General features: G+C 41.5%; 1 protein-coding gene across 1 annotated transcript in view; it reads right to left on the bottom strand.

Annotated features, from left to right (window-relative positions):
• LOC121875656 (NF-X1-type zinc finger protein NFXL1-like) overlaps positions 1-25,144 on the bottom strand; it is a 49,490-nt gene that overhangs the window by 13,960 nt on the left and 10,386 nt on the right. Inside the window, 13 exon segments of the mRNA XM_042380278.1 lie at positions 944-1,033; positions 1,226-1,370; positions 5,164-5,375; positions 10,852-10,983; positions 11,211-11,442; positions 15,353-15,481; positions 15,484-15,616; positions 16,701-16,839; positions 16,841-16,880; positions 17,001-17,017; positions 17,250-17,387; positions 18,519-18,646; positions 22,173-22,315. Of these exon segments, the coding sequence (XP_042236212.1) occupies positions 944-1,033; positions 1,226-1,370; positions 5,164-5,375; positions 10,852-10,983; positions 11,211-11,442; positions 15,353-15,481; positions 15,484-15,616; positions 16,701-16,839; positions 16,841-16,880; positions 17,001-17,017; positions 17,250-17,387; positions 18,519-18,646; positions 22,173-22,315 (1,678 nt within the window).

Below are 25,144 nucleotides of genomic sequence, written 5' to 3'. Positions count from 1 at the left end.
TCCAGAGTATAAATGAATTATGTTAAGCACACACTTTGCAAGGAACACAGAAGGGCGTGTGACCTAGAGCAGAGCTATAATAGGTATACAGCGATATCCCCGTCAGCCGTAACAGTCGGTGCAGAGCACTTCCGGGAATGAGTGATTTCCGGGTAACGAGACGACCCTCTCAGAGCCGGAAAAAATCCCTCATCCCCGGAATTTTCCGGGTAACGGAAAATTTTTCTCGGAAGTTCCAGAAATTGTCCATTACATCATCTCTCAAACCTGGAAAAAGACTCCCCCATCCCTGGAATTTTCCGGTTATCGGGAAAATTTTCTCGGAATTTTCCGGAAAATCGTTCCCAAAGACGTCATTTTCCGGAAAATTTCAGCCTCGGGAATGATTTTTCGTAAAAATTTCAATTTCGGCTATCGGAGAGTTCCAGGTTTGAGGGATTCCGGCTAACAGAGATATTATGGTACAGTACTGTACTGTAAGAGCTGTGACTGGAAACATCCATAAAACATAAAAATCAATGATCCATTATGGGCAGAACTAGATGTTTTCTGGTAATTTATTAGGTAAGTTATTAATGCTAAGTCATGTGAGGACTTGTATCTGCACTGAGTCAACACAACACCACAACCTGCCCAGGGATAACAAGAGCATTTCCTCTGGTGGTGCACATGTAAGGCCTGGGTCTGAACACAAGCCTGAACCTGAGTGAAGCTGTTTTGTCCACTCTGTACAATACTTTGAATCTGACAAATTATCTCATCTGAGGTGAAGAAGACGTCGTGTGATAATAGCACGATGATGATGATGATGATGTTATTAAAATCTGCTATATTATCCACCATCACACCTCTTACTTAGTACTGTCAACACATAATATCTTACAGCTGAAATTAATAGCTCCACCAACTCCCGTAATCAGGACAAAGAGGTACGGGTACACACCTGACAAGGCGGACACGGTTTCTTTTGAATTTCAATGTGAGGAGCAGCAACAGGTTCCCATGGTCCAGCACGCTTCTTGGTATCCACAATCTTCCAAAAGAGAAGAAAAAGATAAAAGGCATAACTGGCATAAAAAATACTGCACAATGACTTTTCCTTTTTTATTAAAAGAAATCTTAATTCTTTTAACAATGTAAACTTTCCATTTGAATGAAAATTTAAGTAAATATGAGAACAATGTAAAAGCTCAGGTTTATAAGTAAATACAATACAATACAATACCTTAACAGGAACTGCATCATGACAAGGCACAGGGCAGATGTGTCCACACTTAAGCTTGAGACCACAAGATATCCGGCAGGTGGGACACGGCCCCTGGTGACACTTGTGCTTCTGCCGGTGAGGATGGTGACAGTTGGGCGGCAGTCTGTAACAACCAAGTCATCTTCCAGAGCACAGTACTACAAACACAACACCATCTACAGCCTCGTGGTGAAGCTCCACTCATGTGCTGGTCTTGTTATATGCAGGGTTTAAAACCACACACACACAAGCACTATTTGTATAATACCAAATTATTCACCAAGTTCTTCAACCATGACTCAGTAGTTGTTCACTAAGTTCTTCAACCATGACTCAGCAGTTGTTCACTAAGTTCTTCAACCACGACTCAGCAGTTGTTCACTAAGTTCTTTAACCATGACTCAGTAGTTGTTCATTAAGTTATTCAACCACGACTCAGCAGTTGTTCACTAAGTTCTTCAACCACGACTCAGCAGTTGTTCACTAAGTTCTTTAACCACGACATCAGTAGTTGTTCACTAAGTTATTCAACCATGACTCAGCAGTTGTTCACTAAGTTCTTCAACCATGACTCAGTAGTTGTTCACTAAGTTCTTCAACCACGACTCAGTAGTTGTTCACTAAGTTATTCAACCACGACTCAGCAGTTGTTCACTAAGTTCTTCAACCACGACTCAGCAGTTGTTCACTAAGTTCTTTAACCATGACTCAGTAGTTGTTCATTAAGTTATTCAACCACGACTCAGCAGTTGTTCACAAGTGACTCAGCAGTTGTTCACTAAGTTCTTCAACCACGACTCAGTAGTTGTTCACATTCAACCACGACTCAGCAGTTGTTCACTAAGTTGTTCACTAAGACCAGACTCAGTAGTTGTTCACTAAGTTCTTCAACCACAGTTGTTCACTAAGTTCTTCAACCAACTAATTCAGCAGTTGTTCACTAATTCACTCAGTAGTTGTTCACTAAGTCTTCAACCACGACTCAGCAGTTGTTCACTAAGTTCTTCAACCACGACTCAGCAGTTGTTCACTAAGTTCTTCAACCACGACTCAGTAGTTGTTCACTAAGTTCTTCAACCACGACTCAGCAGTTGTTCACTAAGTTATTCAACCACGACTCAGCAGTTGTTCACTAAGTTATTCAACCACGACTCAGCAGTTGTTCACTAAGTTCTTCAACCACGACTCAGCAGTTGTTCACTAAGTTCTTCAACCATGACTCAGTAGTTGTTCACTAAGTTCTTCAACCACGACTCAGCAGTTGTTCACTAAGTTCTTCAACCACGACTCAGCAGTTGTTCACTAAGTTCTTCAACCATGACTCAGCAGTTGTTCACTAAGTTCTTCAACCATGACTCAGTAGTTGTTCACTAAGTTCTTCAACCATGACTCAGTAGTTGTTCACTAAGTTCTTCAACCATGACTCGGTAGTTGTTCACTAAGTTCTTCAACCATGACTCAGTAGTTGTTCACTAAGTTCTTCAACCATGACTCAGTAGTTGTTCACGTCATACATGCTGAGATCTATAACTTCATCAGAGGTTGAGTCAGGTCAAGCTGATTTAGCAAATACCTCGCCCGCTCCTCCTTGACTCTGACGCTCTGAGTGAGAGGAGGGAGCGGGCAAACTCATCACCCAGTGAACACCTCACTTAAGTGTTCTCATATATAAGTGCACTCAAGACACTTCCCCTGGTAGAGAAGGAACAATATACTCTCAACTGAACTCAGTACCTGTGAACCTATATTTTTATACAATAAAGAAAAACCAACAAACTGTTTACTTCAGCCCTGCCACTTACTAGTTCCAGAACAAATATCTATCTATCACCTGAGGGGCAAAAATGTAATATTAATAATAATATTAATAATAAGTAGTTCATAGTATATAAAATTTATAATACAAAAATAAATAAGAAAAATTAAATGATAACAACAATAATAACAACAACACTGATGATAATAATAATAGCAATAGTACAGTGGTCCCTCGGTTAACGAACGCCTCGGTTAACGAAATTTCAGTTTACGAATTACCTTCCATAAGAATATTCAATTCAGTTAACGAATTCCTTACGAATTCCTCTCAACATGTTTTCGCTTGTTCTCCAGCTGAAATATTAGTCCGCCAGTACACTACAGCTCCTCCCCGACTTAAGACCTGCTCGACTTACGACCACCCGCACTTACGGCCTGCCTCAGTCGTACCAACATTTTGTCAAATTAAGTATTTTCGAGTCCCAACGTCAGTAAACAGAGAAAATATTTGTTTGTAATTCCCTTTAAAATGGCTGGCAAGCTTAAGAGTGAGAGTTTTGTGGTGCTGAGAAGAAAAAGAGACACCCATTTTAGATATTCTATGTATTATTTAAGCATATTCGACTTACGACCTGGATTTGGGTACCTAACCCCGTCGTAAGTTGGGGAGGAGCTGTAATCGGTTCTAGGGCTTAAATTCGTTCCCATTCAAGTAAATATCAAGAAGGTTGTACTATTCAATAATTTTCCAAGTTTTATATTAAAATTTTTAGTCTTTTTAACACTTATTTAACATAATTGCAGTACAGGAAACTAGTTTTTGGTGCGCCAATCAGCCACTTGACTCGCCCAGCAAGGCGTCAGTTTGCATCTCTGGTCAGTGGAGGTAACATCTTGCTTGAGACTCTCTTGAACATAAACTATTTTTACGTTTTTACAGTACAATTATTGGTCATTTTGAAATTTATTTAACATATTGACAATATATAGTGCAGTGCAGTGTTGATTTAAAGAAAATAATCTTGAATTACACCAAGTGAACTTAAAATTTTATGGGTGAAATGGCGGCATGAAGCATGGGGTGATTTCTCCTCCACCCCCACTTCCTTCTCTTCTCCCTTCTCCTCCACTCCCACTTCTAATTCCCATCATCATCATCAACCAGGAGCCTTCTACATACACACCTCAAAGTAAGTGTACTTTACTGCATTTTTTTTTTACTTTGTATGTAATTTTTGGTAAGCTGGAACCAATTACCCAAAATCCCATTTAAACAATGGTTTCAGTTAACGAACGACCTTCTGGAACGAATTGTGTTCGTTAACCGAGGGACCACTGTAATAGTAATAATAATACAAGTAATAATAATAAAGAACCATACAGAAACACAAAAATGAAAATAAGATCAAAAGTGAGAAACAATATATGTATGTTGTGTTGTCAATGTAAGAGAAACAATTGAGACCCTGCAATTGTGTGTAAATGAGGCAGAAAGTCAGATCATCAACCTGGGACTTGGTCACATATGGCAGCAGGGTCTACCATTACACAACACAGTATGCTTCTAATATCTTCCCAGGCGGTAGTACCTCCCTGTTTGGTAAAAAGGACCCACCCACCCACACACACACAGAAGAAAGAGACAGTGCTGAACTATTTAATATCTTGCCTCTTCAAATGTCTATCACTAACATCACCTGCTGGTTTATACATTAACACAACACTAAACACAAGAACATTAGTTTAACCAAGAACTAAACTCTCACCCTGTAATATTATTTAGAATGGAAGTTTATGTAAAGTCATAGTGAAAAAAGTCTTCATTTTTTTCAGTTACAATTATTTGTTTTTATTATTCACAAAATGGCTAACTTGTTCAACACAGTTAAAGTACAATACTGTAATGGTCTAATATTCAACAGCAATATTAAAATCACACGGGTAAATTATTCACAAGAAGCAGCGTGAACGGAGAAGAATCTTTTTATGCCGTCACTACCACCTTCAACTCTCACAGCCTCAACCAATCTAATCTCTAACAGCCAGAGCATTATGGCTGTATGGGACTGTCTAAGAGGGAAGTGGGGTAAAAGAAGGTGTTCCTTCACTCTTACTCTTTTAAATGGATTAAATATCAACATAAAATGAGGATAACATACTTGCATCGTTTGGAGCATTTAGGAGGTTTGGTCGTTTTCTCTCGTCCACACGGAACGGTGATGGTGCTGGCTCCACACCGGCAGGATATGGTATGGGTGACTGCACAGGGATAACAAGGACCTTGGTGGCACCTGCTCTCACACTTGTGGTTGCGGCAGACTAAGGTTCGACCACACGGCTGCTCACATCTGGGGCAATCCCCCACACAACACTGGTGATACACATTCAGGTAAGTGATTATTTCTCTGCCTATACAAAATGTAATTATTAATGCACTAATACTGCAGTTACAGATTCAAATATATGTAAAAGAAGAGTGAACAGGTGGTAAAACAGCTTATAATAACCTGTTATACACTGTCTCCCAATATTTTACAAAAAAATTAACAGATATAGTAACTGTTAAATTAACTAGGGTGATCAAGCTACAGTTTTCAAATCACTGAACCTTTCTAACATACTCCTGTAGTTAGATCAATGTTAAGGTCTCAAGACATACACAGATGGTTTTGCCTCATAAGAATTTTCAAACACCTAAAACTACTTCACTTGGAAAACTGCAATCCTACCTGGTCTTCAAGATATACCAAACGTTGCCAATGACTCGATAATGGGCACAAAAAGGCTACCAAACAGGTGCCAGTATTGTACTCGCCTGACATTTACCAAGAGTGACTGTACTGCCCAGTTTATACTACAGGAACTATAAGCTATTAACTATAGCATTACAATGTCAAATGTACTACATATCTTGAATTAACAGAAGGTAGTTCCACTAGAGGTCACAGCCTCAAGTTAAAGAAGCTAACAGTATGGTAAACTGTTTGAGCTAATTTCTTTGGAGGAAGAGATGTAAAGTCATATATTGCACGTATTTAACCCTCTGGTACTCCTGGCCCCCTAGCAGTGTTGAGTCAATAGTGGGAATGGTTTCTCCATTTTAATAAACATTGGGTAGAGCAATCCAGACCCAAATTGCAAACTTCTAGATGCATCTGCCAGCCCACGAGGCCACCGGGAGGAACTTTGGTGGTTGATAGAGCCGGTCAACTGTTGCCACATTTTTGCTTACAGGAGGGGTGCTCTCAGTGTGAGATACAGATGAGTGGGATGGGTTGCACCAGCACAGGTGCATTCAGCAACACAATTTGCATCGAAAGACCACGAGAGAGTTAACCTGCCAGTCAATCTTGTGGCAGTTGTAAATGTGAGTTCCTTTAAGTTCTGATTTGATGAACACTGGAGCATGTTGTGATACATTCAAGATCAAGTACTTGCCAAAAGTGTGTTACAGTCACCTGACAGATGGTAGAGAGAGTAAGAAAACTATATTTATGAACACTTTACACAAACCACCTACACATTCTGGACACCTCCCATAATACTTTGTACTGTACTGTGCTGTATTGTACTGTACTGTGCTGCTACTGTATTGTATTGTACTGTATTGTATTATACTATGCTGTGCTGTACTGTGCTGCACTGTACTGTGCTGTATTGTACTGTACTGTGCTGCACTGTACTGTGCTGCACTATACTGCACTGTGCTGCACTGTACTGTCCTGCACTGTACTGTACTGTACTGTGCTGCACTGTACTGTGCTGTCCTGTACTGTGCTGCACTGTACTGCACTGTACTGTGCTTCACTGTACTGTACTGTGCTGCACTGTACTGTGCTGCACTGTACTGTACTGTACTGCACTGTGCTGCAATGTACTGTATGGTACTGTACTGTGCTGTACTGTACTGTCCTGTCCTGTGCTGCACTGTACTGTGCTGCACTGTACTACACTGAACTGCACTGTGCTGCACTGTACTACACTGTACTGCACTGTACTGTGCTGCACTGTACTGTGCTGTACTGCACTGCACTGTACAGCACTGTACTGCACTGTACTGCAGTGCACTGTACTGCACTGTAATGTACTGTACTGCACTGAACTCACTGCACTGTACTGTACTGTACAGTACTGTACTATAATGTACTGTACTGTACAGTACTGCACTGTAATGTACTGTACTGTACAGTACCATACTGCACTGTACTGTATTCTACTGTACTGTGCTACACTGTAGTGCACTGTGTTGCACTGTACAGTTGTACCCCACTTAACGCGGTCAATTGAACCCAGAGGGTCCCGCGTTAAGTGAAAACCGCGTTAAGTGAATAACAGAACATATGGGATTAATTCCAATAGAACCCAGCCCGAACCCCAAACTCCACTTTTTGACGACAAATAACTATGTTGTAGTAAAAATTCTATCTTAACTTTATGGTGGCATGAAAAACAAGTAATATAGAAGAGGTTAGGTTAGGAAAGATAAAGGTTAACATAGGAAAAATAAAGAATAGGTTAAAAAACGAAAATTTTTGAGGAACACTCACGGTAGTAGAAGAGATGGGTCGGCATACGGGGATGGAGGCTGGTTCCGAGGCAGAGGGCAGATTACTGCCCCTCAGGTGAATCACCATTACTAGGTGAATCAATATCACTGTCACTTACAGTTGTTATGGCTTCCCTGACAAATCCCTCAAAATCAACTTCACTATCACTATCACTGGCTTGGGCTGGCTGTGGTGGGTTGCGGGCGAAGAACTCGGTTATGCTTTGCTGACGGCTGGCTTTGATGTTGTCATGATACACCGTGATGTACGGCTCCATAGCCTGCACCAGTCGGGTATGGAAGACGTCATGGCGTTCATCGTCAGTGTCGCGGGAAACGATGGACTTAATTTTTTCTGTTAACTCTATGACACACTTAATATCACTATGACTTAAACTAGGTTCTTCGGAGAATGACGCACCTTCTTCCTCCTCTTCACTGGCGGGTTCTTCTTCCAACATCTCGTCGGCAGTCACTTCAGGATCTCTGATCACCTCCATGATGTCTTCGTTGGTGGTCTCGGAGAAGCCTTCAGCTGTAATACTGAGCGCAGCTTCTCTGGCAAGGTCCACTGCTAACTGCAACAGTCTGAACCTGACCAGTCACAGGTTCACTCCTCCTCTCACCTGGTATGCCATGCAACACATGTCTCCATGCGTGACGAATCGTAGCAATAGACAGCAGATTCCATGCCTCCACCAAGAAGTCTACAGCTTGTTTGACGTTAAACTTCTTCCAAAATTGTTTGACGAGAAGTTCTTGAGTCGCCGCCTCTTGTTCCTTGTCCTCGTCGCTTTTACTCTCGCTGTCGGTGTCACCCAGCTTACGCAACTCATCCTTGGTGTTGGTAGAGTCGTTCAGGAGCTTGAATTTCTTTGCCGAGTATGCAGCTTTAACATTGCAGATTAACTCCTGGTCCATGGGCTGGATTAATGACGTAGTGTTGGGAGGAAGGAAGACCACTTTTACGTTGGGGTGACGATCCATAAGTAGGGGCGAGTGTCCAGGTGCGTTGTCAAGGAGCAACAAAATATTGAAAGGAACATTCTGTTGCTCGCAGAATTTCTGCACGTCAGGAACAAAACAGTTGTCAAACCAGAAGAGGGACAGAGAAGAGGACATCCACGCCTTACGTGCGGTTAGCCAGTGGACATTAAGCTTGTTCATGTCCATATTCTTGTAGGCGTGCGGCTTGCGGGCTTTGTGAATCACCGATAACTTTGGTTTACAGGTACCGGAGGCATTGGTGGTAAACAGGACGGTGATGCGTTCCTTCTGCATCTTCCGGCCCCTTACCTTGCTCGCAGACTGGACAACGAAGGTCTTGGAAGGTAACTTTTTCCAGAAAAGACCAGATTCGTCCATGTTAAACACCTGGTCGTCACTGTACTGTCCTTCCTCCATAATCTCACGTAAAAACGGAGGAAAATCTCTAGCCGCCGCACGGTCAGCACTCGCTTCCTCACCAACAATGCTGATGTTGGTGACCTTGTTCCTCCTCTTAAACCTATGCAGCCAACCATGGGAAGCATTGAAGGGTTTGGGCTCTGCAATTCCCAGTTTACGTGTCACTGCTGCGTATAGCTCACGTGCGTACTCCTGCACTGAGCGCGTGTCCACCGCCATGTTGCGTCGCGCCTGACGCACCAAATAACTCACCAGCAAAGTTTCCACTTTTGCCAGCACCCTGTTCTGGCAATACCTGATAGATGAAGCACCTGCAGACTTTGTGATCTTCATGTGCTCCTTTATCTTGGCTGCATCCTTCTTTATTGTACGAATCGTAGATTCGTTGACGCCATGCTGGCGCGCGAGATCAACTTGGCGTCTTCCTTTCTCCAAATCTTGAACAATTTGGTACTTCAGCTCGTAGCTTAATGAACGTCGTGTCTTCTTTGGTTTAGTGCCGCTGGGTCCAGGTAAGGAAAGGTTTCTCTCTGGGGGTGGTGGTCCGGCGGAAGCCATTTTACGGAACAATGGATGCGCGTTAACCCGGCGTGGCCTTGAGGGATGAAACTGCCGCGGCTAGGTCAAGCGTCGTCTCTCCTCCCTCCCTCCCTCCCCGGGGTAGTCACGTCATAATACTTTAAGCCAATTACAGCTAGCAGCAGAGGGGGGTAGGGCTGCATGGCCAATCACAGTCCGAGACGTCATATGACGTCAGTGATAACGCAACAAAGACACACACTGCGCAACCTTACCGCGCCGCTTACCCAAGCGGAGGGAGGAGGAGGGAGAGGCAGGCAGGCAGGAGGGCGGGTGGGTGGGGTGGCGCGTGGCGCGTGGTCAAAATCTAAAAATAGCATCCGAGCCGGACACTCACCGCGTAGCTGTGGAAAAACCCGCGTTAAGTGAAAGTTCAGCTTTGGCAAGGCACCGCGTATATGATAAAACGCGTTAAGTGAAAGCGCGTTAAGCGGGGTAAAACTGTACTGTATTCTACTGTAGTGTAGTGTACTGTACTGGACTCTACTGTAGTGTAGTATACTGTACTGCACTGCACTGCACAGAAATGTTCTGCACTGTACTGTACTGCACTGTACTGTGCTGCACTGTACTGTGCTGCACTGTAATGTATTGCGCTGCACTGTACTGTACTGTGTTGCACAATACTGTACTGTGCTGTAATGTAGTGTACTGTAGTGTACTGTACTGCACTGTAGTGTGCTGCACTGTACTGTACTGCACTGTAGTGTACTGCACTGTACTGTACAGCACTGTAGTGTAGTGTGCTCCACTGTACAGTACTGTACTGTACTTTACTGTAGTGTACTGTACTATACTGTACTGTATTGTACTATACTGTACTGTATTGTACTTTACTGTACTGTACTGTACTAGAGTACAGTACTGTAGTGTAGTGTACTGTTCTGCACTGTACTGTAGTGTGCTCCACTGCACAGTACTGTACTCTACTTTACTGTAGTGTACTGTACTATACTGTACTGTATTGTACTTTACTGTACTGTACTGTACTTTAGTATACTGTATTGTGCTGTGCTACACTGTACTGCACTGTAGTGTACTGTACTGCACTTTAGTGTACTGTACTGTGCTACACTGTACTGTACTGTACTGTACTATACTATACTTTAGTGTACTGATCTGTACTGTACTGCACTGTACTGCACTTTAGTGTACTGTACTGTGCTGTACTACACTGTACTGTACTGTTCTGTACTGCACTGTACTGCACTGTACTGCAATGTGCTGTACTGCACTGTACTGTACTGTACTGCACTGTACTGCACTGTACTCTACTGTATTTTACAATATTAAACAACTCTGTGCACTGCCTCACCTTTTTATTACATGTGTGTCGTCTGCAGTCTCTCATATTCTTACATTTGACCTCACACGTGAGCTCCTTGCTGCATGCTATTTCCTTTTGCTTGGTCCCACATCGACACCATTTCACACGGAACTGGAGGCACTGCCAAGTTTTACAATAAGAGTAAACAATTAAGATGATATACAACACTGGGTATTGTGATATATTTATTTTCTACGTACTGTACCTGACTCAACAAAGACCCTGATCAAAAGTTATACCCTCACTGCATAAAAAAAACTGTGTATGATACTTAAAATAAATGTTTCTACCACCAAACGTCAAACAATTCAAAGTAAAGCAACACAATCAAATAAATCGGGTCTTACCGTAGGACACGGCCCTTTGTGGCAGCGCTCGGCACAATAGTGAACACCACAAGCCAGTTCCTTTCCACAGGTATCGCCACACGTTGGAATTTCTTTTGTGCACGGCAGAGTATGTGAAGTTTTGCCACAAGGACAGGTACGGACTCCACTTGCTGGACACTCACCACAACTTCCACTGTGACAAACATTCTGGCACAGGTGATGGCCACAACTGTGTTGATTATTACACACCTGAAATTATTAATTAAAAAAGGTAAATAATTCTATTACCTTTATAAATCAAACACACATTAAATATTGTTAACCTCATTGTAAAATATTTGCAGTACAATATAGTACAGTATACTGTACTATACTGTACAGTACAGTATACTGTACTGTACTGTATACTGTACTGTATACCATACAATACGGTATACATTACTGTATACTGTACAGTATACTGTACTGTATACTGTACTGTATACTGTACTGTATACAGTATAGTATACAGTACTGTATACTGTACTGTATATTGTACTGTATACAGTGCTGTATACTGTACAGTATACAGTACTGTATATCATCCAGTACAGTACTGTACAGTATACAGTACAGTATACACTACTGTATACAGTACAATATACAGTACAGTATACAGTACTGTATACAGTACAGTATACAGTACTGTATACTATACTGTATACAGTACAGTATACAGTACTGTATATCATCCAGTACAGTATACAGTACAGTACTGTACAGTATACAGTACACTTTACAGTACTGTATGCAGTATACAGTACTGTATACAGTACTGTACAGTATACAGTACTGTACAGTATACAGTACAGTATACAGTACAGTATACAGTACTGTATACTGTACTGTATATTGTACTGTATACAGTACTGTATACAGTACTATATATCATCAATACAACATACTGCTCATATACCAATACTTTCATGCTATATACGTATACAGTACTGTATACAATCTGTACAGTATACAGTACAGTATACAATGCAGTATACAGTATATATACTGTACTGTATATTGTACTGTATACAGTACATATATCATCAATACAGTATACAGTACTGTATACTGTACCACTATACACTATACTGTAGGGAGAGGAGTGACAAGTTTTGCAAAAGTTTTCAAATCAAGTAAGCTTGGGTTGGATTGTTGTCTATAAACCCACGCTTCAGTTCAAAGAATATTTGAGTTTTTACATCATTCCATTAGAAGGTTTGTGGATACTTTTTGGGTTTGGCACCCAAGCCTTTGAAAAACTGTAAATAATAAAAAGGGACTGGCAGTATGGCACAACCTGTTAAATCAAGTTGATGAATTGGATTATTACGACTACTGTGTACACTAGTTTCATGTATGCTATTGTTTTACAACTCAATGCGCTACAAATTATGCGATATTTTTGCTGCAAGTCACCACACTCGTATATTTCAAAAAACCCGGGCCCTATATTACCAGCGGCGTGGATAGATTCCGTGGAATGAATTTAGGACATTCCGCTCATGGGGCATTGCAAACTCGTATATGTGCCATGTGAGCCAATGGCAATATTTTGATTTGTTGAAATCCCTGGTGGTGCTGAACTATTCAGGAACATCATCCGCCGTTAATATCAAATCTGAGACTGATCAAATTCAGCCCAAGTAGCTTAAGATTGGACAGTTAGAGGACAAATCTCAGTCCGTACTTTTGAATAAATATTCTTCAATAGGTGGTGATATTGAAGTGCTGAAAGTTGTTTTCTGTGTTGTTTGCAGTTAGTTCAAGGGCCGCCACCAAGATGGGTGCGTCCTAAGATTAGCAACACTCAGCTCGCCAGGAGTAGCGATAAGGTGTTGAGTTCGGATGCCTCTGCCATCTAACAGATTGCCTCCTGAGACACGAGAAGTTGGAAGTGCCTGGCTTATGAAGCAGAAAGCGAGAGGTTAAGAAGAACAATGCTTTTGATTATATGGATGCCACCAACAAAGGTGACTGAAAAGGTACTGGATGTGTATAGGAAGGCCACTGTCACTATCTCTGAAATCAGGGTGAAAATGAAGTCCACGACCTGTGGAGGATCTTGGAGGGAGGCGATGATGATGAAGGGAAATGGACAGAAACAGAAAAGGAAGAAAACGAAAGGAAGGAGGAAGCTGAAGATGAGGTTAGGGATATAGCTGAAGTTGTTTGATGTGGCAGGCGACAGCGAAGTGCCGCGAGCAGAGAAAAGCTTCCTGGCAGCCCAGAGGAAACCGGAAGGGGCTGCATTGATAGATTGACGAGTGTGACTATAGCTGAAGAGAGGAAAGGAAGCAAAGGGCAAGGGCTGAGGAGAGGCAGGAAAGATGAGGTCAAGAAATGGGGAGGAGATGGAAGGGATGTCGTGTAAAGTGTATAGGCAGTGGATGACAGTGCTCCAGGAAGAAGATAGTGATTATAAAGGATGTCAATGACAATGAGGTTCAGGCTATATGATGGAAGCGGAAGCAAGATCAGAGTGTTGCGCTAATCTTGATGACCCATCTTGGTGGCCGACCCTTGAACTGCTGCAAAAACAACACAGAAAAAACAACTTTTCAGCATGGCCTGCCACCTGTTGAACAATATTTTATTCAAAGAAATGCGGACTGATTTTTTGTCGCCAACTGTCAATTCAAGCTACTTGGGCTGAATTAGATTTGATCAGTCTGGGAATGAATATTACCAGCAGGCGTGAATAATTCCGTGGAATAAATTCCCAGGGCATTCACGTCCGAGGCCTCAACAAACTCTGTAAATATTGCCCATTGGCCTGCCATTTAGCACATATCACCGAGTTTGGTAATGTTCATATTGGAATGTCGCAAATTATTCCGCAGACTGTCCGCCCGTTAGTAACGACCCTGTTTTAAAATACTCTTGGTGACTTGCAGCAAAATATATTATAATTGTAGCATATTGAGTTGTAAAAACAATAGCATGAAACTAGTGTACACAGTAATTGAATAATCAATTCAATAACTTGATTTTAACAGGTTGTGCCACATTGCCAGTCCCTTTATTGTTACAGTTTTTTTGTTTTTACTTAGGCCCAAAAAGTATCCACAAACCTTCTAATGCAATGATGTAAAAAACTCAAACATATTAAGACCAGCGTGGCCGATGAACAAATAATCCAACTTAAGCCATGATTTTGGCTTTGCCAAACTGTCACTCCCTACTGTACTGTATACATGCAGTATGCAATACATACAGTATATATACTATTATGCAATATAATACTCTAATACAATGGCAGGTGCTGTATATCATCCAGTGCAATGCTCTGTACTGTATGCAGTACAATTATGCTGTGCTGTATACAGTATAGTATACATGCTCTGATACTGTATACCATGCAGTACAATATCTGGTGGTATACAGTATACAGTACTGTATACTGTACTATTACTGCACTGTATACTGTACTGTATACTGTACTGTTGCTCTGATACTGTATGTACAGTACTATGCATATGCTGTACTGTATACTGTACTGTATACAGTACTGTATACTATACTGCATAATTATATAGTACTGTATACTGTACTGTTATATATACTATACTGCAATGCAGTATACAGTACCATACAGTACAGTATACAGTACTATACTATACTGTATACAGCATAATATGCAATACAATATACAGTACAGTATACAGTACTGTATATATACTGTATACAGTACAATATATCATCAGTACAGTATACAAAGTACAGTACTGTACAGTATACAGTACAGTATACAGTACTGGCTATACAGTATACAGTACTGTATACAGTACAGTATACAGTACTGTATATCATCCAGTACAGTACTGTACAGTATACAGTACAGTATACAGTACTGTATACTGCTTGTATACTGTACTGTATACTGTACTGTATATTGTACTGTATACAGTATAGTATACAGTACAGTATACAGTACTGTATATCATCCAGTACAGTATACAGTACTGTATACTGTACTGTATACTGTACTGTATACTGTACAGTACTGTATACAGTACTGTATACTGCATACAGTACTGTAAAGTGTACTGTATACTGTACAGTACTGTACTGTATACTGTACAGTACAGTATACCTTACTACACGCTTATCCATAATTTCTATTATCACACTGCCAGACTGGGTCAGCACACTCCCTCAGTTGGGTGCTGCTGCCACAACAACACGACTGGCCGACTCTGTCTGGGGCAAGGCTTACAGTCTCCAGGATGGCAAGCATCTTGGCAGGTGTGCTGACCACAGCTGAGGAGTTGTCCACATGTCTGGCCACAAGACCAGGTTTTGGACGAGCAGCGTCCCGGTCTCTGGAGGCTGCTTCCTACAGTGGCACGTGCTGGCTACAGTCTTGGGACATGGTGGACACGGGCCTGAGGATCAAAAATATACAGGAAAACCTTCTCACACACATCACCTTACACCACCAAGTATTGCTATCACCATACTGTACATCACCTTACACCACCAAGTATTGCTATCACCATACTGTACATCACCTTACACCACCAGGTATTGCTATCACCATACTGTACATTAATCTCTACAAATCAGGTTTACTTGAGTAACCATCACACAACAGTACAACCCTCAAAGGTAATTACAGTAAATCCTTTTAATAAGGGACTTCTCAGAGAGAGACTATCCTTATAAGGGAAACTTTGGTGTAGTATAATCAGTGGACTCGGCTGGTGAGCTCCAGTAATGAAGTATTGTCCACCACAGTATCTCCTCTACTTTCAAACATTCACACACAGATAAACCTGTCCGTATGTTCAAATTCTGTTCGATTGCAAAAGCGTAAAAGACGTTAGTTATACCTATGCCCAATAGATGGCGTTAGTGCGCTATTCCCAGCCAAGCAGCAGCCATTTTAGTAGTTATTGTCTCTGTTTGAAGCGTTACAGCGGTAAAACTGCCCAGAAGGATCCAAAGAAATAGCAGTAGTTATGAGACGTTGCTTGGGTTACCACTACAGTACGACGCACACCCCACTACAAGCAATTATTTTCTTATATGAAGTTATATGGCATTATATAGGAAGTTAATCTATAATATAACACAAATTCAAAGTAAAATAAACATCTGATGACTTTGCTGGCTCTCCTTGTACAAACTGTCTTACTGTTCACTATTGTTATATACCTGTACTGTCTAGGTACACTGTATACATTTGTGTAATCTTTCACTCACCAAACCCTTCATTTAGTTTGAGAAGTTTATGTATGAGCCACAAATATAATATGGGACAGATGGATACATTCCCCCTGATCCTGGGAGCAAACATATGCTGAACAGAACAGGACTTAACATCACTTACTGCACAAGAAAGACAGCAACAGGAAAGTCACAAACACTGTCACTAATCCGCTGACACCAGGACATAACGAACCCATCGGTGGAAGCAATAACATCTATATCAACACCAACACCGAAGTTAACGATCTATGTACCTACCTGGATGGCAGAGGAGGAGGCAGGTATGACCACACTCTGGCTGTAGCTTCTTCTTACAAGTTGCTCCATACGTGTGAGGGATGAGCCATGGGTCAAACTGGGGGTCCATTTTCTTTCCACAAAAACACAAGTATTTGGTTAGGGATGACGGACTGTGTATACTCACTCCGACACTTGGGGCTGCGAAGGGAGGAAAATTATAGTACTGTATAATGATGATTATATTTATTTATTATTATTATCTTTTGAATTATTTACATACTATATTAATTACCTTGTACAGTACAGTTGTCCTCAGACCTTTGTATCACCTCCACCTTGAAGGAATAATGGGAAGTCAAATTTTCCTACTGGTAGTTCATTTAGGATAACCAGAGGATTGACCCACCTAGCTGATATCACTAAGATTAACCACCCTAATGGTTAACTAACCTAACTTAAACTAACCTAACCTTACCCTAAATATCCTCGTAAACTTCTGCAACGAGTAACACAAAATGAAGTAGTCAAGTGACAGGAAGGAAGAGACGGCACATCAGACACACTTACCAGCACCACATAAGGCCGGACTTGTCGAATTTCTGGTTAGTGTCGTACTGGCTTGGCCAGCTGGTAGATGCTGTCCTTCGCCCACTTCTGCACGCAGCTAACGTGGAAACTGGAGTAACATTTAGCACAGCTCCATATCTGTACCACGCCAAAATCACCGTCATTTATCAGGTACCTTTTTCATTTACTATAGTTCATTATCATTTATAATGTACATACGATTTTATTTTTATATGTATAATTTTCATCCCTTAGAGTTTTGTATTTATTAGTAGTTGAGGCAGTCGGTCGGCGAGTCAGGCGGCATCTTCTCAGTTACGACCTTTAGTATGTTGATTTATAAACAAAGTGTATGTATTGTCAATTGCAGGATACTCTAAGATGTATGCTATCTTAAATTATGCAATACTGTATCTCAAATTCAAAAGGACTTTACGCTCCCACACAAGAACCTATTAAAGAATGCCACTGATGAATCTCTGGAATACTGAGATTGTCTCCTAGTGTGAGGCCATAAATATCACCTCACAGACACATGTATAAGTATTGGGGAAATGTAGAGCTCTTACTTCCCACCAATATGTATACAGAATAATTTCATCAATTCTCATTTCATTTTCTTCTCCAGTCTCTTATTTTACCTTCTGTGGAAGTTACCCTTCCTCACCATTCTTTGTTAATCTTACTTTAGAGATGTAGAAGTATTTGGCTTACTTTAATACCCATTATTTTTAGCGGCTAGTCAAAAAGTATCTCTCCGAATTTATGTTGAGGCAATATGACACAGTGGACAAAGACTTTTGACAACCCTATCGAGACAACAGGAGTCGTGGCGTCCATTTTGAAATTCATTGATCACCTCTCCATAAAGATACTTTTTGGCAGTGAGCGGAGAAACAGACTAATTGATCTAAAGATGTAAATTCATTATATATAATTCCACTTTCTTTCCTCATCTCTACCTCCACAATTTCAAGGTGAAATACACCTTTTCACATATACGTTGAGACAGTTGTATACCTATTTGACAAATTTCATAACTGAATGACAGCCGGAAGGACTATAGCTAATCTTCAAGTAACACCAAGTTGTTGTTTTTTTAGACATACCCGAATGACTTCTGAACATTTTCAATAGCTTCTCTTTCATCAAAATTTGCAAGACCATGAAGTCACTATCACACACACCCTTAAGGCCCGGGAGTTGAACATCTCTTATTTAACACACACACACACACACCTCTTATTCCAACACTAAGAAAGGCAGCACCCGGTCGTTACGTTTGATGTTTTCGATGCAGATAAGACACACAAGAGCACCAGTTTTGAAGGCCTCCTGAAGGTACTGCTGCGTACGGCTCTGGTCCTTCTCTCCTCCATAGTCCCCGAACACGCGCTCTGTAAAGCAAGACGGTAGACTGAAGTACATTTCTTACAGGGAATGAAATATTAACACTATATAATGAGGAATAAATACTGTACACCTTTTTCATACAATTTTCTTAATGTCTAATCAAAATAAAATATATACTGTATATACAGTAAAACCTCGATTAACCGACCACATATGGGGGGAAGGGGCCGACGGATAATCCAAAAGGTCGGTTAATAGTACATAAAGTCTACGGAAATAAAACCTACATTTCAAAGTACCTTTCCCTAACCTGCCTCATTTAAGTCCCTCTATTTATTTTTGTTCATTTGTCATTCATGTTTCAATAGAATGGCTTTAAAACATTAACCACTTTAGTAAATAAATATGAACCAGCACAGAAACCGTGAATTAAAAATGGTTAAGTCAAAGAACATATGGCATCACGAAAATTGAGACCAAGTCCCAGGTTGCTAATCTGACTTTCTGCCTCATTTACACACAATTGCAGGGTCTCAATTGTTTCTCTTACTATTGACAACACAACATATATACAGGTACAGTGTTTCTCAGTCTTGATTTTTTTTTTGCATTTCTTTATGGTTCTTTATTACTATTATTATTATTATTATTAATCCGAAAGTCGGTTAATCGAGGTTTTACTGTATATGTACCTGTATACATAGATAGAATACTCTATATAGAAGGTACTTTTAACTGACTGTACATGTGTGTCTTAACTACACTGTATATATTTGCTGAATGAAACGAGTACCTGAACGATTTTGTGAGAGACAACACGACACAACGGATGAAGGATTTTAACAACTCTCCCGAAACAACGGGAGTCAAGGTGTTCATTTTGAAATTCATCGACCCCCTCCGTAAAGATACCATTTGGAGTGAGTGTACTATAATCTCATTTCACTCAACTAATAATAATCTTCATGTGGACTCTCTTCAATCACTGTTGTCTACTGCACTAGTTAAAGAAGAATTAACTCAGGGTCTTGATCTGTTTTAAATATCATGTTACGTACACAAGATTTTGAGGGAGTGTTTATAGGTTCAATCTGGCAACTGTTCAGGCTAGTCCAGTTACTGTAGTGTTCGGTGCATTCCTGAACAGCATACAAAACCTGACCCGGTCTTATAGGGGCGATCATTTTGGGGTAGCGGTAGGAACAGTCTCGTCCCTGACCCTAATGTGACCGGCCGGTAAGTTCACACTTTATGAACGGACTGATTAAGGGACGCCTGTGAGTTACTAATGCACACTTTCACTTCACTCTTCTTCTGCTGGAAACTTGTCTATGGTAGCCAACATTTGGATCAATTCAACAAACACAAATGCATTTTTTGCCTAACTACCAAATTCGTTGTGCTTTTCTAATATTTCCCTTTGGATAACTATGAAGAGATACCAGTGATTCAAGTTGACAAACCAAGATAATGCAGCAATCTTATCCCAAGATCTTAACTAAAAAATATCCAACCAAGTTCTATCAACATTAATTTAATACAGAGAACCCATTTTACTTACAGTGTTGCGCACGCACGCACGCACACACACACGCACACACACACACACACACATTACCGAGGCGTGGCAAATTGTTCCTGAGATCTGTGCCATAGAAATCTATGAGTTATTTCACCACCTCAGAAAGGACAGGAGAGGTGGTGGTGTAGTGCTGTACTGTCGCAGTGACCTCAAACCATCACTCCTAGGTGTTAATGTACCTGATGATGTAGAAGCCTCATGGGTTCAGGTCACTCCCACCTCCCACCCCCGCCAGCTTGCCTCTGTCATTGTTTGTGTTTGTTATCACCCCCCCCCTCCACGCACCAACAGCCATTGTACTGGTTACTCATATAATAGACACTGCTGACTCCCTGAGATCCAGATTTCCATGTGCTAAACTAGTGATATGCGGTGACTTTAATGAGTTAGACATCAGTGACATCACCCAACACCTCCACCTTACACAAATAGTAGACTTTCCCACACATGGCAATGTCACCCTGGACCTCATCATGACTGATCTCGGCAACCACTACCTTCCCCCCCAGCCGCTGCCTCCCATGGGGCGGAGCACCCACCTGTCTCTACTGTGGTCACTTACACCTACCATCTCACGACCACCCAGCCACCAGGACTTACCGACCTACCCCTGACTCTGCCATGCGGCGTTTCGGACAATGGGTGACCCGGTATCCCTGGACTGAAGTGATCACGGCATACAATGTTCAGAACAAGTGGGATAATTACCTGGACACTATCACCAAAGCCTACCACCACTTCTTTCCAGCCAAGACACTGAGGATCCATCCCGATGTTGTCCCGTGGATTACACCCCGTAACAAAAGACTAATTGAGCAGCGTAACAAGGCATACTACACCAACAACCGCCTGTACAAAAGTCTACATAACCAAGTCATCAGGGAAATCAAGTCAGCCAAGACGTCTTATTATCCCAGGAAAGTGCACAGCCAAAGAGGTCGGCATCAGTCAGTCAGTGGTACTCTAAGGTAAAAGATCTCTGTGGTCTTAACCGTCAGTCTCCCACACTTCCTTTCATCTCTCATTTACCTAGTGAGGAGGCAGCTGAGATAATTAATAACCACTTTGATACCACATGTGATACCCTACCCAGTCTTGACCTCACTCTCCTCCCGGCTTACTTACCTTCCCCCTCCCAGTGTTTAACCATTTGAAATTGCCAACAAACTCCTGAAATTTAAATCCAAATGCTCCACGACCCCAATTGACATCACTGGCCGTTGCCCTTGTTGACTTCAAGAAGGCTTTTGACCTTGATGATCACTGCACTGTTATCAACAAGCCCATTGCACTAGGGCTGCCCACCAACCTGGTCTCATGGCTCACTGATATCCTGAGTGAGCGTCGTCAGGCAGTGAGGTACCAGGGTTCTGTCTCCACATTCCAACACCTCACCTGCGGTGTTCCCCAGGGGACCAAGATGGGACCACTGTGCTTCCTAATCCTGATCAACGACTCTCTATCGGACACTACTCACAGGTGGAAGTACGTGGATGACTGCACTGTGGGGGTTACAGTGGACAACACCTCACCGGACTACTCATCGCTACAAGGCACCTTGGACAGGCTACAGGCATGGACTACGGAGAACAAGGTCACCATCAACCACACCAAACCGTAGTCATGCACGTCAATACCGCCACCACTCCAGTGCAAGCTCCAGTAGTCACAGTGGGTGCCCATCCTCTCCAGCTGGTGCAGTCTGCCAAACTCCTGGGTGTTACCATAGACCACAAACTGGACAGAAAGGCCCGTGTAAACAACACAATCAAGGCTGCCTCGTACCGACTCTACATGCTACGACGACTCAGGTCACTTGGGGCACCCACGCCAGAGCTGAGGACTATCTACACCGCCTTTATTCTCCCCAAATTAACGCATGCATCACCAACCTGGTCGTCTTCTAACACACACAATAGCCACACCTAACCCACACCACTCTGTCTCACTGACAGTTCCTATACCTTCAAGACTTGCTCTATACTAACCAAGAATGCCATGTTCCTCCAAGTCTTCTTCATCCTCCTCCTCATCATCATCTTCTGAGTCCTCAAACTGGTGAGTAGCTATGTAGCGCTGTACGGAGTCCTGGATCTCCTTACAGGCAGCGGCAAACTTCCTCTCCCCAGCCCTGTACGTTGAGAGGTGGAGAGTAGTTTAAAGTGAATAATTATATAATATGTCACACATTATTCATGAAATCATTCGGTAATTCTTGTAAAGTTTGCAATAAAATATACTGGTAACAACCATTTATGGCAATTGTTTTTTTTTTAACAAATATTTTTTGATAACATGTAAGGGTGTAAAAAGACATATTCTACTGTATTTTTCAACATTACTCACGAATACCATAGAAATGAATAGGTTTTTATATCCATTACCCAACAAAGACCAAATGGGGCATCAATTTCAAGTGCTAACAAGTGCGTCATGTGAGGCAAGCTGTCCAGAGCCGTGCTAAACATTGGCAAAATGATTTAATCTGTTAAGAACTTGAAAAATATGCCCAGGCAAAGTACAGATGTACTGCGTACATTAGTACTGGTCTCTATAATCTCTTTTGATTCATATTACAGTTGCATAACATTCAAACTCACCGAGCTACTGAAGTGTCACAGAACAAGGTAAACTTTTCAAAGGGGTAATTCGTATGCTGTATGTTGATTTATATCAATGTCAATGCATATGATCTTAAGTGTGTGTACCGATAGTATTAAGGGAGAACTCAAGGTATCCATATGACGATTGGGAAGGCCCGATTGATATGGATTAGTGTACTATAGTGAATAAGTGTGACCGTGTCAGAAGGTTATGGTATTTACCTCTGCGTACGATTAGTAAACATAGTTACCTCAGACGCCAGATGAAAATATATGAAAACAATGATCTAGAAAGAGGATAAATGCATCAGACACAAGTCAAATGTTGGAACCGACCCATGGAAAAAAATCTTATGTCCCTCGGTGTGAGCTTAATACACAGCGTTACCTCATGTGACAAATAGCCACGAACAGTGTAATGATTCAAAAATCCTATGAACGTGTTAAACAAGTCCAAAGTGTGAGGAAATGAACCAAACATACAGATTAAAGTGAAGGAGATATACCCAAGCCAAGAATCAAGGCCTTTGAACGTTTGGCTACAGTTTTGAGGTAATGAGAGAGCCAAAGTAATTTACCCAGAACCTAACAAACGAGACACTTACTGAAGTAGGTTAAGGCATGTAACTGTAAGGCATAAAGTCACAATATATAAGAAAGTGAAGGTGTGGGAGCCAGAATAAAAATATGGTGAAAATTTAGCATTGGCAGCCTTAGGACTATTGTGTGAGGCACGAGGCTCAGTAGGGCTCATACACAGTGCACTACAGCTGGAGCTACACTTAAGAGGGTTATCTAGTATTTTATATACATCTTTAAGCCTTGCCTAGTGTGGTTAGTATAAAAAGCTAATTAATAAATTTTGTAACGTTGCTTGGTAATACAAAAGCCCATTAGGCCAGTAAACATTAATTACACTCAGTTGGGCTCCACATCTCATCCACACAGGTGTACACTCCTGCAAGCAGAGGAAGACCAGTGAGGTCGGAGGGAATGCTTGACACAGCAACCAGTGCTCTACTTTGAGGAACCCACCTGGTGTTGTGGGTAATGCTTAGGGTGACTATGCAACCTCCCCTATGAACCTCTGAACATCCCATACATCAGGATAGGAGAAAATGATGGTGCTATTTGAGGTGCTCACAGATGCCACTTTAAGCGACCTAATGATGCCAGACGCAGAACTAGTCCTGGGAAGGATCTCATTTACCACACAGGAGTTATGTGTAAAACGGGTACCTGTCATATGTACCTTGGTGTTAAGAACGGGCTTCAGTACCTGTATGTATTTTGTTATGATTTATGTAGGATAGCAAATACACCAGGGTTTAGATCCATGGCGAGAGCAATTACCTTAGACTGTAACACAAACCCACTAGACACAGTGGTGGTAATGGAGAGGTCAGCCGGCGTGACAAAATTTGCTACATACATATCTGATCTGAACCCTTTTATGATAGCACTGTACATGAGGTATAGTACTAATGTCGTTATGTGCAGGTATATACCTTTATGTAATACACACACGGTAGAATCTCGGGTAGATTTAATTAACCGACACAGAAATGAATAATAATAACAATAAAAATTCCTCCAAAATTGGCAAGAATAGTAAGTTTGAATACCACGCTCAATGGTGATGAGCTGCCACATTAAAATTGCTACATAGTACAGGTATATAATAAAATACAATAGCACATATTTTATGTACCAAAAATGGCTCTTTCCACACTCAAACCATCCTCTGGCCAGTGAAACACAGTTCAGCTGACTCAAACACGTGTGGCTCACGCTGGACCAGCTATGTGTATGCCGTGTTGTCATATCTATATGGATTGCAGCAATGCAGTTACAGCCATAATCCACTGCCTCAACACACTCACTTCCCACATACACGTAGAGTATTTTAAGGATTTTTCCAGTTTCATTACAAGTAACAACATACAGTAGGCCCTTCAAATTTGCGGGGGTTAGGTTCTCAAAATGGCCACAAATAGCCAAATCTGTGAATAACATTTGCTGACTGGGGCAGGGTGGGACGGGGGGGTGGGACGGGGGCATTTTTACTTGTGTGCAAAAAAATGTATAGGTATTCCCTTTATGTGTTTGATCTTTGGACAATTATTTCTTTTACCAATATTATATACAGTACATGTGTGTGTGTGTGTGTGTGTGTGTGTGTGTGTGTGTGTGTGTGTGTAGAAAAACACTTTTTGAAGCTCATACAAATAATAATGGGAAAATCCTCTCACAAATAATCATAAACAAATGTATTAAAAATGTGTGAGTCTCTCCTCAAGTCAACTCCGTCCCATACAGTACACCATACAGGTACAGTATAGTAAAAGAAGTTAGTG

The sequence above is a fragment of the Homarus americanus genome, unplaced genomic scaffold (genome assembly GCF_018991925.1).
Source record: "Homarus americanus isolate GMGI-L3 unplaced genomic scaffold, GMGI_Hamer_2.0 scaffold22250, whole genome shotgun sequence".
Taxonomy (NCBI): domain Eukaryota; kingdom Metazoa; phylum Arthropoda; class Malacostraca; order Decapoda; family Nephropidae; genus Homarus; species Homarus americanus.
The sequence above is the reverse complement of the archived record's forward strand: the minus strand, read 5'-3'. Positions and strand labels throughout refer to the sequence as shown.